The sequence below is a fragment of the Dermochelys coriacea genome, chromosome 21 (genome assembly GCF_009764565.3).
Source record: "Dermochelys coriacea isolate rDerCor1 chromosome 21, rDerCor1.pri.v4, whole genome shotgun sequence".
Taxonomy (NCBI): Eukaryota; Metazoa; Chordata; order Testudines; family Dermochelyidae; genus Dermochelys; species Dermochelys coriacea.
The window spans coordinates 13,680,074-13,692,650 of NC_050088.1; the positions used below are offsets into that span (position 1 = coordinate 13,680,074).

General features: G+C 52.1%; 1 protein-coding gene across 4 annotated transcripts in view; it reads right to left on the reverse strand.

Annotated features, from left to right (window-relative positions):
- CACNA1S (calcium voltage-gated channel subunit alpha1 S) overlaps positions 1-7,480 on the reverse strand; it is an 80,297-nt gene extending 72,817 nt beyond the window's left edge. For 3 of the 4 annotated variants that reach the window (XM_043500363.1, XM_038379748.2, XM_038379747.2), the window contains exon 1: positions 6,107-7,480. In XM_043500363.1, coding sequence (XP_043356298.1) covers positions 6,107-6,267 — 161 coding nt within the window. In that variant the 5' untranslated portion in view covers positions 6,268-7,480. Of the gene's footprint in view, positions 1-1,157; positions 2,037-6,106 lie in introns of those variants that run through there. The other variant, XM_043500364.1, reaches the window with a different exon arrangement.
- Between the last annotated feature and the right edge of the window lie 5,097 nt (positions 7,481-12,577).

Below are 12,577 nucleotides of genomic sequence, written 5' to 3' on the forward strand. Positions count from 1 at the left end.
ATTTGCCCAAGTTTGTGCAAATTCAAACTCTGTTGCTTTTTGGCCCCAAGGCGTTGGCAAGTCTGGAGGCTGCAGGTCAGGACTGAGGAGCAGTGGCAGAGCTGTGTTTGGAGAGCTGGAGGATGGGGCTGGGTGTGTGGGGTTTGCCTAGCACCTACCTGCCCCCTGGTTGGCCCGGGACTCCTCTCTGCTCCCTTGTGACAGAGACAGGAAAGGCAAAACGAAAGCAGGCTCTTGAATCAACATCTCCACTTGCTCCTCTGCCAAGGCAGGACCCAGAGTCCCGGGAAGCGGGGAGGGCCGGGAAGTGATGCTCACCGGGCAATTTTACAAGGGAAACCAATCCAAATGCTCTCCAGCCATTTAGCAGATCCAGTCACCCTTCTGCTCGACAGCCCGGGGGACGGTGCTGGGGAGAGCCCATCCTGTGCCTGCCATATATGTGGAGGTGGATCGGAGATAGTGGAGGAGGTTGGGGAGGGGGTGTCACAGGACTCACAGCTCATGTCCCTCTGTCATCTCACCCATGGACCACGCTGAGTTTCCTTTTATGGGGCCAGGCTGAGAACAAGATGGCAAAGATTCAATCCAGGGGAAGCAGCGTGGCCTGGCTAGGGGATGGGGCAAAGGCCTAAGACATGTCAGCTGCTGCAGACAGTGACAGCCGGCGTGGCCCAGCCATTGGGCTAAAGATCACATCACACCTGTGGCCACTGCATGGCTGGGGACCATCCACAGTGATGACAGGCTGGGCCCCGACCACCACGCTGCTCCTGGGACACTCACCCTGCAGGGGAGTTTAGCTGGCAACTGATTTTCAGAGTGGGGCTCCCCGGGGCCAGACTCCCCAACAAGGCACTCCTCTCCTCCCTGGAATTCAACTGGGCCCACCCGAGTCTCTGCCTGCCAGGGCATGGTGCAAACCACCTGTTTGCTCAAGCATCTGCCTGATGAGGGCTGTGGGGACAGGGAGGGATTGATAGGAGTCATTTTTCAGTTGCCGCGTGCTGGTCCATTCTGCAGCAATGTCACACACGCTTCTGCACCCGGGGGGAACAGCATAAAGCATAAGCAGCGCCGAGGACAAGATCTGACGCCTCCGTCCTTAGTCCCTTCCCTCTGAGCTCCATTTATTATCCCAACAAGCACAAACTCACCCAAGGAAAACAAAACTGCCCCAGCTGGAGCTTTCTACCCAGCCACAGTGCCTGGGGCTTCTCTCCAGCGGCTCCTGCCAGCAACTGTCCTTTGCTGTAACATCTCTCTGCAGACCCCACGTCCCTGCCTCCTTAGGGTGAACTAAGCACCTATCTCCCCTCGGCTAGATCTTATTAGTGAACAGGGCCAGTTGGCCACAGGCCTCCAGCCCTTAAAGGGGCAGGCAGCCCTGTTACACAGGCCAAATGAACACCTGCGGCTCTTTAGATATCTTTGGTAAAGAGCCATGTATGTCCGTGATGATGTCTTTCCACAACGAACCAGCCCCTTCGCCCCGTGGATTAAATCTCCTGGCCCTTCAGCATCTGCCTGCTGCCTAGACCTGTCCTAATCAGCTGACAAAGAGGCCACTGGCTGCTAAAGATGATCCTCTACTGCCTTAATTTTAGTCGTGTGCCCAAGGTGGACACGCTGGCAGCCTGGATATTTCACCCCCACTTTACTGTCAATCGCTATCAGCAGCCTCCAGGAGCCCTTCCGTCCCAGGCTCTCAGGGCTTTAAAAACTCAAGTCCCTTCCCCACCATCTCATTTCCCTCATTTGCTCCCTGGAAATAACGGTGTTTCCCTGTCTCTGCCCGGCGTGTGAAGATCTACAGAGGGAAAGTGCTCGTGAGTTGTTACAACGAATGAAACCTCCCTTTCCCTCAGGTTAGTCTCCCCTTCTCCAGAAGAGCTAAAGGAGGGACACAGGGATCGAGCGACCCACCTGAAGTCACACCCAAAGTCAGTGGCAGAAATGGAAACAGAACCCAGGAATCCTGATTCCTGGTCTCCTGCTTCACCCACCGCATGGGCTGCCTTTTGTCCCGCAAGGACAGAAGGAGCCTGGGAGCGTTCTCTGTGCCTCTGCTATTTGGGGATTTACTCAACATAGTTCCCTCTCAGATACTTCTCTAGGGAGTATTACCTAGTAGCTGGAACAGGGGCCTAGGAGCCAGGTTCTCTGTCCCTGATTCTGGACCTAACCTGCTGCATGCCTGGGTCTTAACTCCTCTGCGGCTGAAGTGTTGAGGGGTGCCAGGCTGGCCCCTTTCGCTAGTAGGAAATGCACCCAAGTTAAACCAGTACAGACACTTGGGACCCTGTGGGGGCAAGTTTCCCTCCTGGCTTCTCTCCATTTATGACTCCGGTAAAGCCCTTTGAGAGCATCACCTCTGCCCTGGCAGCAGCAGCAGCCTGCATCATAAACCTGTCTCTAGCTGCAGCCTAAATCACACCAGGCCTGGAAATTTGCTGGCTTTTATGGCCAGGTTTTCTGTGGCATGACTAAGAGCAAGCTCCCCCAGGTACTGGATAAGCAACCTGCCTTCTCAGCATTGTGAAGCAAGGGTGGCATCCAGGTGCCATGTATACCAGTAATGGGGCACATGTCCCCACACCACTGTCCCCAGCACCCCAACACTCACAAACCCCACTCCGTACACCCCCAGAACGCTCACAAAGCACGGTTATAATTAACCCCCTACCAATCAACCAGCCGGACCTTTGAGCAAATGCTACCTTGAGTGGGCCAAAACTAGGCCACTTCCTCTCGTTGCAACCCCCAAAGCAATAAACCAGGTGAACCAGGGGCATTGTGGGTATAAATAGAACCTGCTGCATTGTGGGTACCAGTGTTACCTGATGCTGTAGAGATCTCTCTCTCACACACATGCTGTCCCCATCCTGTTTGCAGTGACTGCTTCTTTGACCTTCCTGCTGGCACACCTGTCTCTTTCCTCCTTCCAGTCTAGAGCTCCCTGGACATAGCAGACCCATTCACTCTCATGGCTACTCGGGGTTCTGAGGTTACGGCAGTGACCTAAGGGTCCTAGGTTCTAGTCCCAGATGTGCTGCTGATTTGCAGGCTGACCCTGAGCTAGTCACTTCTGCTTTCTATGTCTCTTGTCCCATGTGCAGCTTCAGGGCACTACTCTCATTACAGCCACGTGGGGCAGTTGTGAGAATTAATTCATTAAATGTTTGTAAAGTAGCGAGAGAGCCTTGGGCAAAGGCAGCCCAGAGCGTTATTATTAAAAGGATAAAAAAAAAAAACCACCAGGTCTCATAGCCATTTGCATAGGGCAGGACAGGGATTGCTCACTCCCCACTGAAATGCAGCCACTTCTGGGGTAAAACGCTGCATGGGAGGGAGGAGGAGTCAATAACAGCTATTATGCAGGAAGGATTTTAAGGAGCGTGATACAGCATGGCCAGAAGGCAGCAGGAGAGTGATACAGGAGAGATATGTAAGTCCCAGGATGAGGAGAAGCCTTATTCCCTGTAGAGGGAAGAAAAGTTTCTATAGATTAATTAAAAGCACCTGAAGCCAATTAGAGCATCTGAAGCTAGTCACCTGATAAAAAACCCCTGCTTCAATCAGCCAAGGAAAGGAATTGGAGCAGAGTGGTTTGCAGTTCGAGCAGAGAGCAGTTTGGAGGAGTTGAAGTAGAGGAGAGTTTGGAGAAGTGCCGTGGCTGGCTAGAAGACCAAGACCAAGACCAAGGTAAAGAGACACCCGGCTTGTGCAGAAAGAGAAGGCAGGAAGCACTAGTTCAAGTGGTTTACTGCTAACCCTAGGGCCCCTGGGCTGGGACCCGGAGTAGAGGGCAAGCCCGGGTCCCACCATCTCCACTACCCTTCTCTGGGTTACTAGTGGGACAGTAAATATCCTAGTTCAGGGGCAGGAAACTGTGCCTTGAACCTTCTCCCCCCCCAAGAAGAGGAAGTGCGGGACCCATCATAATCGTACCGGCAATTTGCCACACGAGGCAGAACGTGCCAAACTGGAGCGTACCCAAGACAAAGGCCCCATGCGCCATTTCTTCCAAAAGGTACCACAAAGCCATCGACGGCCATGCCCCACGCTTTAGATCTGATCCAGCAGCCTGGCGCACCCGGCTGGCACAGTGCTTCAGTACTGAGTCCGTGAGAGAAGCCTGCAGCCCACCCTGATGGCCCAACAGCCAGTGTGTACCCATAGGATGGCCCCCCCTTGTTACATTGGTTTCCCCAGCAGTGAGATAGCGCCCTCAAGTCAAGAAAGGACCCATATGACATGCCTGATGGCCAGAATGCAGCCTAGTACACCTGGGGTGAATCTGGGCCCCTCGGGATCCTAAAAGCAACAGCCTCCGTCATTTGAGCTAATGGAGCAAGGCCCAGCTCGTTACATATATTCAGCGATTGACACAATTGGAGGCTGAATGTTGCTGACTGCCAATGAGATTGTGGCACCTAAGTCTCTATGGAAAATGATAGGTAGGCTTCCGAGCACAGTAGTGGCTAAATCACTTCCCAATTCTGGGCCCTGGGCTAGTAGCTGGAAGCAGCGGCAGCTGCCCTGTAGCGCTCCCTGCAGGCCATGCCTGGCACTGCAGGCACTCCCTGCCTCAGTTTCTTCCTCTGAGGTGGCCCCCAACCTTCAGCCTTCCCCACACAGGCTGGAGGTGGCGATGGGGCCCAGCCTCCAGCCAAGTCTCTAACCACAATTTCACCCCTTCCAGGGTAACAAGAATCCAAACGCACAAAAGGTTCTTCCACCCCGCGTGGGCTCCGCTTCAGCACCCCCCAGGGCTTAGCTCCCAGCCCCTCTGGGCTGCCGTGCCCCCCTCGTCCCTGCTCCAGGGTCTAGATCTGAGGCCAGAAGGGCCCATTGTGGCCATCTGGTTTGACCCCCTGTATCGCACAGGGCCTGAACTCATTCCTCTTTGAGCTAGAGCAAGCTTTTAGCAGAGCAGGGATCAGAGAGAGGGGAGCCTAGGGGAGTGCTGGATGGAGAGGGAGAGGTTTGGGGGAAAGACAGAGAAAGAAGGAGAGAAAAAGGAAGAAGGAAAGAAAGAGGGAGAGAGAAGGGAATGGCGGAGGGGCAGACAGAGCCATCCATCTGTGATGTCAGACAGCAGCTGCGGGCGAGCGGCTGACGCACTGGCTGAGCTATTCCAAGCAGCTCGCAGAGTCCCTCTCAGTCGCTCCCCCCGACACACTTTACTTTCCCGGCCTGACATTTTCTCCCCTATGCCCTGCTCAGGGCCGCCTCCACCTTTTTCTCTTTCCTACCTCCCGAGCAAAGTGCATCCTCTCCCCACCACACCCCGATCCCTGCCCTGGCTTCTCCAATTACCCGGCACCTTCCCACCACCAGCACGCAACGCACCCTTGGCACAGATGCCCTCTGCCCCTGCGTGTCAGTTCTCTCCTCCTAGTTGGTTGATTCGCTTGCATTCCTTCCCCAAGATGGTTTCTGCCGTCCTTGGATTCCCGCCAGCACCTTCCCTCCTGAAGTGAAAGCAACGTCCCCCCTTCTCCCCCCCTCGCCTGGCTGCACAACGCATGGGAGAGGGGAAGCCCTGTGATTATTTCCCATGGCCCCATCTTCGCTGAGTACCAAAGAGATTGAACAGAAGCCACAGCGTCCCTGATCCAAACCTCCTCCGTTTCTCTCACCCATACAGCCCCCCTTCCACGGAGCACATCAATTACCGTCTGTGACCTCGGCCCAAGAAAACCCAGGCCAGATCCTGATCTCCGTGACTCCAGCTTTATGCCACTGAGTGCAGCGGGATCATAGAATGGGGCCCCTCATTCCTTCTCATGTATATTTAGCCTTTTCTTGGCCTCCCCTGCTCTTTCGTATCGCCAGCGAGACAGACTGTATAAACAGGCACTTCGTCAGCCGTCCGGAACAGGGGAACCAGATCTATCGCTCACTGAACGTAAACCTGTCCACACCCACCAAATGGCCCCAAACATTCTCTCCTGTGCCTCGGGCATGCACTTTCCTCTAACTCGCCGCTGCGTTGAGGCAGTCCCTCCGCACGCTTTCCAATGCCCCTTTCGCTTTGCAGGGTGTCTAGACACCCCCACGCAGTTCCCGTCTCCCCTCCCAACCTGGACGGAAAGGATACTTCCATTCCACAATGCCGATGCAGGCTTTCCGCAGCGGGTGCTGAAGGGTTAAGCAGAACAGAGCCCTGGCTGGTCGGGGGGCTGCAGGTGGCACCGGTTTCTTCGACTTTTCTCTCTGTTGCTTTTTCTTCTGATCATCCTGGGCAGAAGCAGGCTCCATGATCTTCCTTCCCTAGCTGCTTCCTCCAGCCGTTCTCCCTCCCTCCCCCGCCCCGTCCTCTCCTCCCACGGCTGAGACCCCCGTCCTCTGCCCGAAGCCCCTTCTGGTTCTCTTCTGCCGAGCCAGTCTCCTTGGTGCAGAGGGGGAAGGCAGGGGGGGGGGGGGCTGGAAAGCGCATTCACACATACACAAATGCACCAGGCATGAGTTTAAAATTAGACACCGTCCCCGCTCCCTGGTGCTGTCAGAGTTCCTGAGACAGCAAAAGAAGCCCACCAGCTGTTGCTTATCCCAAAGCCGGTAACTGCTTCCCAAGCTTCAGCTCCAGGTTAGGAGTGGGGGTGAGGGACCCACTTGCAGAGGGAAATACCCCAAGAAAAACCCTCTTCATCCCACTTCAGCTCTCTCCCTGGCCATCTTCCCCGTCTCCCTCTGGCTTCTGAAGCAGCCCAAGGAATCATCAGGCTGTTTAAACAACACAAGTCGCCTGCTTTGTCCAACTGTGCCCACGGTGTGTATGAAGAATATCAGTCCTCGCTTAGGTTGGGTGACTGCTGCAGATAAATCCTACCAGAATAGCGATGGGCATTTGGAAATGGATTTGCCTCTCCTGTCTGGTGTTTGCTTTCCAGTAATCCTTCCAGCCAGTGTGTTTGTTGGGACAAACATTCCCCGTCAAAGCAAATGTTGTTATTAACCAGAATCAGGGTGTATGGAAACCCCTCTCTGCTAGGCGCTGCATGTACATGAGAGACAATCCCTGTCCCAACAAGCATAGAATCTAACCAGACACGAGTGGGAGGAAGTTAGACTTCTGATCCCCATTTTGCAGAAGAAAAACCGAGCGGGGCAGGCCAGATCCTTGAAAGGATTCCAGCACCTGAGCTCAATGAGAATCAGGCACCTAACTTCCTTTGCAGATTTGGGTCAAAGACCCACAGTAGCAGAGCCAGGAACAGAACACAGATCTCCCAAGCCCCACGCCAGGGCGGGAACCCCGAGAGTCTCCTTCCGCACTGCAGAGTAGCCACAGAAAGCACATGCCGAACTCAGAGCGTTTGCCTCTGGATCCTGACTGTAACTAGCAGGCACTTCTCCAAGGCTTGCCCAGCAGAGGGGCACAAAGGAGGGGGGCAGCGGTGCCGTTAGCCTCATCCAGAGCGAGGAACAGAGCCCATGTCTCCTGCTGCCTCCGCTTGGCTGCTGGGGAAATTCAGAGCTTCCTAAGGGTGGTTAAGCTCTGGAGCAGGCTGCCAAGGGAGGCTGTGGAGTCTCCATCATTGGCGATTTTTAAGAGCAGGTTGAACACACACCTGCCAGGGCTGGTCTAGGTTTACTTGGCCCTGCCTCAGTGCAAGGGGGCTGCACTTGATGACTTCCCAAGGTCCCTTCCAGCCCCACATTTCAAGGATTCTATAGGGCTTGTTCTGGATTTCACCCCCTAAAAGGGTCTAGGACTGGCTAGCACCAACATCTTTTCTTACCCCTCCCTCACATCGCAGAGTTTTACACTGTGTGATCTGCCTGCATGTCACCTAGGGAAACTTCTACATACAAACAGTTAAATACTCCAGGAGATGTATTAGACTTTGCCCTTCTATAGGGGCCTTTACCCTGGATGTGTTTTAAGAACATTACTAGATAATAATACCGCGCACCTACAGAGAGCCTTGTATCTGCAGATTTCAAAGCTCTTTAGAAAGGTGGGTCAGACATATTATCCCCATTTCACAGGTGGGGAAACTGAGGCCTGGAGAGGCAATGTGCTCAGAGTCATGAAGCAAATCCACAGCAGAGCTGACAAAAAACCATATCTCGCGCTTCTATAGCGCTTATTAATTCTGCTCTGTGAGCACTTGACAAAGAAAGAACATGTCAGTGTCCCTATTTTACAAGCAGAGAAACTACAGCCCCATGTGATTTGGGGATTGGCCCCACATCTGCCAACAGGCCAGGGACAGAATCCCCATTCCCTGCCTTGCAGCTGGAGGTGCTAACCACTCTGCTACCACCCTGCTGCTCTCAGAGTATCCCTGCTACGGCTTATACCATCTCAGGATCATGTCTCCACCATGGAACTGCCTGTCTTGGGAGCATCCCAATTCGAGGGCCAGCAGCCCCGGTGTGACACAGTCCTGAAGGAGAATCCCATAGCTACAGGCCTGCTAACCAATGGGGGGAGGGGAGACACTGCAGCTGTTCCCGTCCATTGCTGCGTGCTCTGGGAGAATCAGATCAGCTGTAAAGGGGTAAAATTAGCAACATTAATTCCACACACACACACCCCCAATCATTTCATGCATTTTAGGGTTAAATATTCCTTCCCGCCCCCGACAAATGATGGGGTCCCTGGAGGCATCATGGGCTGCATTCACCACATCTGACTATAATCCTAAGTGGGTCCCCATTTTGCCCTCCCTCCCTCCTTCTCCCACTAATCACTGTCCCCATGTCACTTGGGATTCAACCTATGAGCTCAGCTATTGCTGCAGCCCCAGCGGGGAGCTCTGAGCATCTCAGCCCTGTCTCAGCGCCACTAGCAGCTGTTTGTGCAAGGGAGGGTCTCTGGGGACATCTCGTGGCCAGTCACGGTGTGGCGAGCATCTTGGAATTAGAATCATAGAAGATTAGGGTTGGAAGAAACTTCAGGAGGTCATCTAATCCAACCCCCTGCTCAGAACAGGACAAACCGCAACTAATCAGCCGGGGCTTTGTCGAGCTGGGCCTTAAAAACCTCTAAGGATGGAGATTCCACCACCTCCCTAGGGAACCCATTCCAGTGCTTCACCACCCTCCTAGTGAAATAGTGTTTCCTAATATCCAGCCTAGACCTCCCCACTGCAACTTGAGACCATTACTGCTTGTTCTTTCATCTACCACCACTGAGAACAGCCGAGTTCCATCCTCTTTGAAATCCACCTTCAGGTAGCTGAAGGCTGCTATCAAATCCCCCCTCATTCTTCTCTTCTGCAGACTAAATAACCCCAGTTCCCTCAGCCTCTCCTCGTAAGTCATGTGCCCCAGTCCCCTGATCATTTTCATTGCCCTCTGCTGGACTTTCTCCAATTTGTCCACATCCCTTCTGTAGTGGGGGCCCAAAACTGGACACAATACTCCAGGTGTGACCTCACCAGTGCCGAATAGAGGGGAATAATCACTTCCCTCGATCTGCTGGCAATGCTCCTACTAATACAGCCCAATATGCTGTTGGCCTTCTTGGCAACGAGGGCTCACTGCTGACTCATATCCAGCTTCTCATCATTTATAACCCCTAGGTCCTTTTCTGCAGAACTGCTACTGTACCAGAATTGGTACACACACCTTGATTGATGGTTTTCCTCCACCCCAGTCACAGCTGTAAGTAATTGCACACACTGACTGATCACTGACTCGGTGTGTGCTTTTAAAGGCAGAGATCCAGCAGTGTATGAATGGAAGGCCTAAGGAAGGTCTGCTCCCTGTCCCGTGCCATCCCCTTGGCCAGGAAGGGTTAACCACAGAGGACTGACATTGGTGGTGGCTCCTGGGGTTTTCTAAAGCTCTGTGTGAAGAAATATCAGGCCTACATGGCAAATTCAGAGGTGATGTTTCCATCCAGCCCTGGCTAGACAGATTCTGCCTCCGGCAGGGATACCACCAGCCCTAGAAGACACAAGATCATCCTGAATGGGACCATGGGACCATCACGGAGCTGGATTTGCAGGTGCCTTTTTGTGGTTCAAGAGTTTGCAGGCTTTGACTCAGCCCCAAATTGCCAAGGGAGATTCTGCCCAAACTGCCCCAGGTTAGAAAGCAAACTCTGTGCCAGCCCCGAGTGGCACCTGGCTCCCAATCAAATCCACCAATTGGCCGGCTCACTTTGGAGGTTTGAGAGTCCTCAGCAGAGCCCAGTGGGGACAGTGGCATTCAGAGATCACACCCAGCCCACAAAGGTGATTCCATTGATTTCAATGGAATTTAGGAGCCTAAATACCCTTGAGGATCTGGGCCTCGGTGCTGAAGGTGGTCACAAGCACTTCTGTGCCTAGTTCCAGCTGGCTGTGCAAAACAACAAGAGCTTCATGGCACCCTGCCCAGACTGTCTGGGAAGCTCAGCCCTTGAAGGCACAGCTCCCAATACCACATCTTCCCTTCCAAGCGAAAACTTAATAACAATAATGCTTAAAACCCCAACATTAATACAATACACAATTACACATTCTGATAACCAACGTAATAACTACATTAACAAGGTTCACTTAGTCTGCAAGATGCCCTGCACTGTCGCTTAGACCTGGGAGGTGTAATGTCATGGCACACATACACAGAAGTTAGGGGGGAGAAATCCCATCAGTGGCTCTTGCTGGATGATTGTTAACCACCAAACAAAACAGCTACGTGCTGTTTACACACATTGCTATGTGCAGTGTCTACATTTAGTCATGGTTTCTCCTTTGAGCTCTACTACTGTTTCCAAGAATGTTTTTGGACTTGTTCAGAACCTGTATACTTTCATCAACCCCATAGTTACCACAGCTCCGTCTCTAAAAAACTACAGAAGGACACCATGACACAGACAGAAGGGACTTCAAGCATCAATGGCAATGAATACAGTGGTCGAGAGACACGTCTTCTGGGTCTTCATGAAGTGCGCTGGTATTCACACTGCCAAGTTCTGCAGGTCCCAGATGAATAGTTTTCTGTTACTAGAGAAACTTTCATCAATACTCAGCAGAATGCCAGCAAAGCAAGTGTGTCAGCAGAAGGAAAGGGGCTTATGGTACAGATGGATTTCAAATTCACAATCTGTAGCTTGGTATTTTTGGATGTGTATTATGCTATTACTTTCTTGTAGGCGGGGGGGAAACATTGATTTTGCCTATGCAGTAAAATGCAATAGAGAGTTGCTGAAAATTTTGCACAACCTGAGAATGAGAAATTGCACAGGTACTTCGTAAAAGTTGAACAGCAGGCTACTGAACTGAATCTGCAAATGTCAACTTACAGGAAAAGGCAACTAGCAAAAACTCTGCATCATTTTTACGGCAGTCACACCGCATCCTGTCTTTTGGAATCTTTAAAAGATAAAGTTGATTGCTTTTTCCCTGCACTCAGTGCTGCTATAAGTGAAATCGCCAGACAATTTAATACGCAAAGCTGTGTCCTATCTCACTGCAAAAAACCTGAAAACTGTTAATATATTGAAAGGAAAACTGAACGAAGAATTTCAGTGCAGAGTTCCTGAAATGCAGTATGATTTATTAGTACAGCATACTGAACCTATTTTAAAGGCTCAGGAACCAGACAATGGAATATCTTTTCTGGAACTCATGAAGGTCTGTAAAGAACATGACCTGGAACTTTTGTATCCTGATGGATTTGACCTATTGGTGCTTTTGGCAACGTTACCTATTACAGTTGCAACTGCAGAAAAATGTGTTAGTGCTAAAAAGTGCAAACTTCATAGACTTTGCAGCAGCCTGACAGAAGTTTGTCTTCAGCAAAGACAATCTGTTAATTCTTGCAGTAAAGACTGACTTAACCAACCGTGTGAACACAGAAGAGGCTGTGGTTACCTGTATTCAAATGGCTCCCTGGTGCATGGATTTTCATTGCAATGGTGAATGTACCACTGCTTATTTCTATGTAGAGGCATGTGTTGATATGGTTAATATGTATAATATGTATGTGTTTAAATTGCCCCTCCAAAAACGGTCAAATTGAAATTCCCACACATGCCCCTGCCCACGAGAGTCTCAGAGGTGCGCTGCCCATTTGCTGAAACAGGAGTGAAAGCACAAGCAAGAGAAGCTCTTCAACTGGGGACTCCTCCTGGTTGCTGGCTCTGATTGCTGGGAGCGTGCAGACCCAAGAGACGGCTTGCAGGATGTGTTGGGAACTTGATGGACCATAACAGCTTCCTGCCGTGTGCAGGGCGAACAGTCACATTTTCCCACACTGCACCAGGAGCTAAAGCGGCCACAGCTGGCGATGGCGCTAGGAAGCCTGGGATAGGGTGGTTTGACTCCGGTTTCACTACTGCAGTGTGGACGCTGGGGCCTGTGTCCTGAAATTGTAAACCTAGGGCATGGACACTCCCAAACACAGGGTCCACGGACTCAAGTCCCACTAACCGCGGCTTACACTGCAGTGTAGACATGCCTCTGAGAGCTGGCTGCGAGTTTGGGTTGCCAGGCTCCAGTTTAGCATGTAGGCAAGGAGTGGAGGAGCAGGCCAGGAGTGCAGGCTGGCCTCTCGGTCGTCTGTCATAGAATCATAGCATATCAGGGTTGGAAGGGACCTCAGGAGGTATCTAGTCCAACCCCCTGCT